At 36.6% G+C, this 5,866-nt stretch overlaps 1 protein-coding gene across 1 annotated transcript; it reads right to left on the reverse strand.

Moving 5' to 3' along the window:
- Window positions 1-1,128: 1,128 nt before the first annotated feature.
- Window positions 1,129-2,188, reverse strand: LOC110114678 (myb-related protein Zm38). Its single transcript, XM_020847630.2, has 2 exons — window positions 1,870-2,188; window positions 1,129-1,776 (listed from the first exon to the last, which is right to left on the reverse strand). The coding sequence occupies exons 1-2, from the start codon at window positions 2,130-2,132 to the stop codon at window positions 1,404-1,406; spliced, it is 636 nt and encodes a 211-aa protein (XP_020703289.1). The 5' UTR covers window positions 2,133-2,188; the 3' UTR covers window positions 1,129-1,403.
- Window positions 2,189-5,866: the final 3,678 nt, after the last annotated feature.

A 5,866-nucleotide genomic window follows, 5' to 3' on the forward strand; every position in this document is an offset into this window, starting at 1 on the left:
TTACTTCAGATTGAGCTTTTCTCTAGCTTATATTCAATTCTGGCCTTGCTGTGTAAAGTCACCTTCCTTAGAATGGAGGAATTCAAAGTTGCTGCGTTTGACTTTTAAGTTGTAATATGGTCCCTACAGGCTGAGATGACTTTTGCTTTCTCTCTTCCTCTTCTCCATCTCTTTCTATTTCACTCTTATGGGCTGTTTGGTAGCATGATTTATGACAGATTTGAGACGGATTTGAGCGAAATCAAGCTAAACGGCCTAAAATGCAAAATCCAATCTCACGGCAAATGAAAGCCGCCGTAGACGGAAAATTCCGCCTTTTCGAGCTAAATCCCAGATTTACGAAATCGTTGGCTTGAGAGGAAGAGTCCGCTTGTTAAATCCGTTCTATAGCCAAACAGTCACACATGATTTAATAGAATTTATCATGAATGTTACCAAACCGGTTTCAGGATTTAGGCCCCTCGGCATTTCCAAAATCCGAATTTAGCGGATTTACAAAACCCTACTTAAATCAAATCTCGAGTGCTACCAAACAGCCCCTTAGTCCCGATACATCAATTTTTTTAGAGTTCTAGGTTCAGCTGCATATCATTTTAATTTGAATTTACAGTTTCAATAATTTATAATATACACTTACATTTTATGTTCCTAAAAGAAAAAGCTCACAATAAAAATAAGAAAAGGATTTTTTTAAAGGAATTGCTTACTGTTTTTCTATCCTCAACGGTCGAATTATCCCTGCAGTTAAAAATATTGCTCAGCTCAACAGACATATCTAATCTCAACCTCAACAGGAAGCTTAAGAGAAAAGAAAAACAAAAAAACTCAACAGAAAGCTAAAACTCTTAATTGAAATTTTATTTCAGACAGCTTTCTTATTACTTTTTAAAGTAGTTTTTTAGTACAAATTTTTTTATCTATAAATTTTTGTACTTAATAAACTGTTTTAGAAAGTAATAAGAAAGTTATCCTAAACGAAACCTTAATCAGAAAAGAGAAAGCTAGCCACCATAAGCATCTCCACAGCCATGATTATCCTTCTACTGTTCTACCATTTATGGCTTTTAGATGAACTAAAGGAAATCTAGCTCGAACTTATTCAAGAAATCAACAAGAAAAGGAGTGTTATTTTGAATTGTATTCAGAGTTGCAAGCATGCATGAAATAGCTAAGCTCTCCTAAAAAAATTTAGAACTGTAATTCTATTCTGTATACGGCTGTAGAAATAATTATAGTTCTGAGTATAATTACACTAATAGAGATTAAGAAAAGGGTTGGGATCCCTTCAATAGATCCAGGGAGAATTTCCTCATCTGCAAGGATCCTTCTCCCTTCCTCTTTATATATCTTTCCAACATATGAAACAAGCAAATAAAGAAAATTAGCTTATCCTCAGCTCTCCTTCACTTCATCTCCAAGCTTCTGTAATCAAGCAGAAAGCTGCTTCCTAGCCTAAGAAACTCACCTCCGCAGTTACTCTCCTCTATCAGCAAATCCTGCTGCATCTGCTCCTCTAATGGAGGGCTGATGCAGAGATCAAGATTCAGATCAGGACAACGCGGCAGCAAAGCAGATATTCTGTCAACTCTCTTATCCTTCACAGAACTGCCACTACTGAAAGACATGGTGAGATTTGAAGCCGAGGCGGTGGAAACAGGACGATGTGTCGCGGGATCTATTCCCCTGTTGAGGAGCTTCCTTCGTATATGAGTGTTCCAGTAGTTCTTGATCTCATTGTCCGTTCTTCCTGGTAGTCTTCCAGCAATCAAAGACCATCTGCTCATGCAAATTTTCATGATAAATAAGTAATTTTGTTCAACGAAAAATAAACCCTAAATTGCAGGGGAGAGATCGGATTGATATTGGTACTTGTTGCCAAGGAGGCTATGAAGTTTGATGATGAGCTCATCCTCATCGTCGGTGAAGTTCCCCCGCTTGAGGTCAGGGCGGAGATAGTTGATCCAACGAAGACGACAGCTTTTGCCACAGCGAAGAAGGCCGGCGGCCTTGGGGAGAGAACGCCAACATCCTTCGCCGTGAGTACGGATGTGAGCGATGAGCCTCTCATCCTCCTCTTTAGTCCAGGCCCCTTTGTTGGTGTGAGCTTTCTCACAGCAAGGAGACCTCCCCATCTCTCTCCCTGTCTGTGATTTCTCTCCTCGAAGGCTCGTTTGGGGAGGAAGGGGAAGAGGTCGCTCAATTTATAGAAGTTTGACTGGAGATGCAATGGGAGTTTGGGTTGTATGGGGTGAGTGTGTGGGTGCTCTCTTTCTCTCATGGGGAAATTATTAGGTTCGGATAAGGGTGTCAATTTTTGACACGATTCGATTCTGATCCGAAAAATTTTGGGTTAGAGTCAACTCGGGTTCGAAACGGGTCGGGTTCGGGTTCAACAAATCAATCCGTTTTAAAAATCATGTCGGGTTCGGGTTGACCCAGCAACTCAAAATTGACACGAAAACTCCTATTTGACCCTAAACCCGAGATTGACCCGTTTTTTACCCGATTTTGACCCAAAAATCAAAGATTGACCCTATTTTTTACCCAAAAATTAACAATTTTAGGTCAACTTCGGGCCATTCATGTCGGGTAGGGTTCGGTTGACCCGAATAGTGCCAAGTCAGTTACAGGTTCTACCCGAACCCGACACGTTGATCCAAATTGACACCCCTAGGTTCGGACACCGGATGATGTCCGCAGCCCAATGAAAATGCGCCACATCACCTTCTACTAGGTACTGAGCTCTATATGAGCTACAGTACCGAGCAATATTGAACTTGGTACTATGAAGTACCGAACACAGTACTTCACAGTACCGAGTTTAGTATTACTCGATATTGTGAAATACCGAACGATAACCTGTGTCCGTTGTCCTAACTCAATAATCTCTCCTCTCTTTAGAAGATAGGAAGGTTGGTAGGTAAAAGTTTAAAAGGATGGTGGAAGGCAGAACTTCATCATATCTTCCTTTCTTTCATGTGTGGCGGAAGTGACATCAGCAGCAGCTATTGGCAGTTAAAAAGGAAGGAGACAGGGCCAGGGGGGGCCACATAGGAGGAGCTTGAAACATTAGGTAGGTATAAAGTGAGGCGGTGGAGGATGGTGGTTACATTTTTTTTAAGATAATTCTTATTTATATTTAATGGAAGAATTTAAAAAAAAAAGCATGAAATAAATTATTATAGTTTTATTTGTAAAAAATTAAAATTTCTTTAGGGGGATAATATAAAATTAAAATTTTTGTGCTAAAAATTTACTTTAAAAAATAGTAAGAAAATCATCACAAAACAAAGCCTAAAGGAATAAATTTTGCATCCCAATTTAGAAATCAAATCTAAGTTATTTATTATAAGAAATTTCTCTTATGAGAAAGTGAGGAATCATTAAGGCTTCGTTTGAAATGGTTCTCTTGATGCTTATTAAAGCAGTTTTTTATTATAAAAATTTAAATTTTTATACTAAAAAGCTGCTTTAAGAAGTAATGAGAAAGTCGTCCCAAATAAAATCTTAATCATCATTTATTTTACTTTTTGCATTTATGCTTATTGATTTTTTATTATTGAGATTACTATGTTTTTTATTTATTTATTTATTTATTTTTTTTTGAGAAATTTATTATGATATTTTGGACCATTGAGTATTATGGGAATTATATTGAATGGAAGAGCTATGTATTTTTTGATGTTGTTCACATCAATCATATGAGTCAGGGATTTGTTATTGTTGCATAACAGTATTGAATAGAAGCCTAAAAAGGTGAGGTTGAGCTGAAGAGAGAGGTTTGCCCAAGCTAAGTTTTGTAGTTAGGTGGTGCTTACTGTGCAACGGATGTAGACAAGTATATGACTAATGTGCTCGGATAAGATTTAGGTTTCGTTTGAGACAGTTTTCGTATTGTTTTCTAAAATAATTTTTTAATATTTTAAAAAACAATAAAAAAGCTGTCCCAAATGAAATTAAGGGCAGTTTTCCTAAGACTTTGTTTGAGATGACTTTCTTATTGTCTTTTAAGACGGCTTTTTAGTTAAAAACTAAAAGTTTTGTACTAAAAAGATTCTTTAAAAAACATAAAAAAAGCCGTCCTAGTTTGGGACAACTTTCTTACTGTTTTTTAAAATAAGTTTTTAGTACCAAAAGTTTAAATTTATTTTAAAAATAATAAGAAAGTTGTTCCAAACAAAATCTTATTTTTTTCTACAATCACAGGGAGATAGAATAATCTACTAAGTTTTAAAATTGATGCTTAAAAATTTACATACCTTAGATAAAAAGTTGCATATTATAAGGATAACACATTGGAAAGAAAATTTGGTAATTTATTATGAAAGATAAGAGTTTTGGCGTGAAGAAGAAGACGTTGTTATTGACTTATTGCTATTACCCTCTTCTCTTCTCCACTACAGTACTTTAAATGAGAATTTAGTCTACTAAAACTGAAAACTTATCAGTTTGAAGTGGAAGTTTTCTCTCATGGAAGCACCTGAAAAAACTCATGATTTTGCTGATCTCTTGGTTTACAGATCCACACCATAATTCCTACATGTTAATTATCTGGAAAGAGAGCATCAAGAAGCTCATGATCATCACTTCTGTTCACCACTTTCCACCACCATAGCAGATCCTTCTCCTACTTCAATGGCAGGCCAGTAGATCTTTCTGTAGCCTGTAATACCTTCTTCATCTTCTTCAGCAGCAAGGAGTATACTTTCTTCTTTCTTTTTTCTTCTCCATCTCTAATAGTCATGCATGCTCGTCATCTCTACAGCAAAATCTTCGGCTATCAGCTTTCCCCATGGCATCTAAGATCATCCAAAGGACAACTTGATTGAATCAGCTAGTTCTATTTAGGCCAACTAATCCAAGTACAGCCCAAACCAGTCCATCGTCACCATCTGCTTCATCGAAGATCAGGTTGAGCTGGCCCTCATGCTCTCAAAATTTGACAAAATAATTTAATTAAAAATAATAAACTCATAATACCTCTAATTTTACGTGAAAAGGTTGAAATAACTCCAATTGTAGATAAGATTAGAGAGTCGTCTTAGATGATTTGGTCACATAAAACTTCTTCCTTTCGATGGAGAAATTATTAGGTGCGGAGTGCGGAGTGCATTCGGAGATCAATAAAAATGAGCCATGTCACCTCATTGGTGGGTACCCAGCTCGGTACCCGCACTCGGTATCGCTAGGTACCCAGTGCTTGTGCAAATGATTTTCCCGTCCGCACTCCGCACCTAATAATTGCTCCTTTCGATGACCCAGTTAGGAAAATAGAGGTATTAGATTTGAAGTATTTTAAGAAAGGTAGAAGTAGACCTAAAAAGATTTGGTTAGAAAATATTAGAAATAATCTTACGAGAATTTGACTTTTAACAGAACGCAATGGAGAAAAAAATTCATGTAACTGATCCCATGCAATGAGATAAAGATTTAATGTTGTTGTTCTTATAATATCATGAGAAGCTTATTATTTACTTTTCTAATTGAACTTAATTAGCCTCTAATTACTATTCATGTACTATTAAAAATGAATTAAGTAAGATTATTGTCTTATCAACATTAAAATAGGGAAAAGATTGGAGAAGGTATAGCCGGTTTGGTTTTCAAGAAGAAGTGGTGACAAAGTCCATCAAAGGACCCATTTGACCTAAACTTCACATGGCTCTATCTCCACTTGTGAGGCAGTGGTCAAATCATGGCAGAAGAGTTTGGTCAGTGATCTTTGCCAAACACTGAACCGGTTTTTTTTGGCAAAAAATATCTGAACCGAACCCATTATGGCCTTAAATTTGATAATGACCTTTGCATGGTTTGTGGTATGATTTGTTGGATTCCTTATGGTTCACTTTCAATTTCATGCCTAAGC

This window comes from Dendrobium catenatum, unplaced genomic scaffold (genome assembly GCF_001605985.2).
Source record: "Dendrobium catenatum unplaced genomic scaffold, ASM160598v2 fragScaff_scaffold_674, whole genome shotgun sequence".
Classification (NCBI taxonomy): domain Eukaryota; kingdom Viridiplantae; phylum Streptophyta; class Magnoliopsida; order Asparagales; family Orchidaceae; genus Dendrobium; species Dendrobium catenatum.

What these genes read in the sequence shown, in the direction of transcription:
- LOC110114678 (XM_020847630.2), bottom strand. Translation starts at nt 2,132, where the DNA reads ATGGGGAGGTCTCCTTGCTGTGAGAAAGCTCACACCAACAAAGGGGCC. An exon ending in CATAGCCTCCTTGGCAACAA is followed by an intron (nt 1,777 to 1,869) that starts GTACCAATATCA and finishes TTGCATGAGCAG; the next exon opens with ATGGTCTTTGATTGCTGGAA.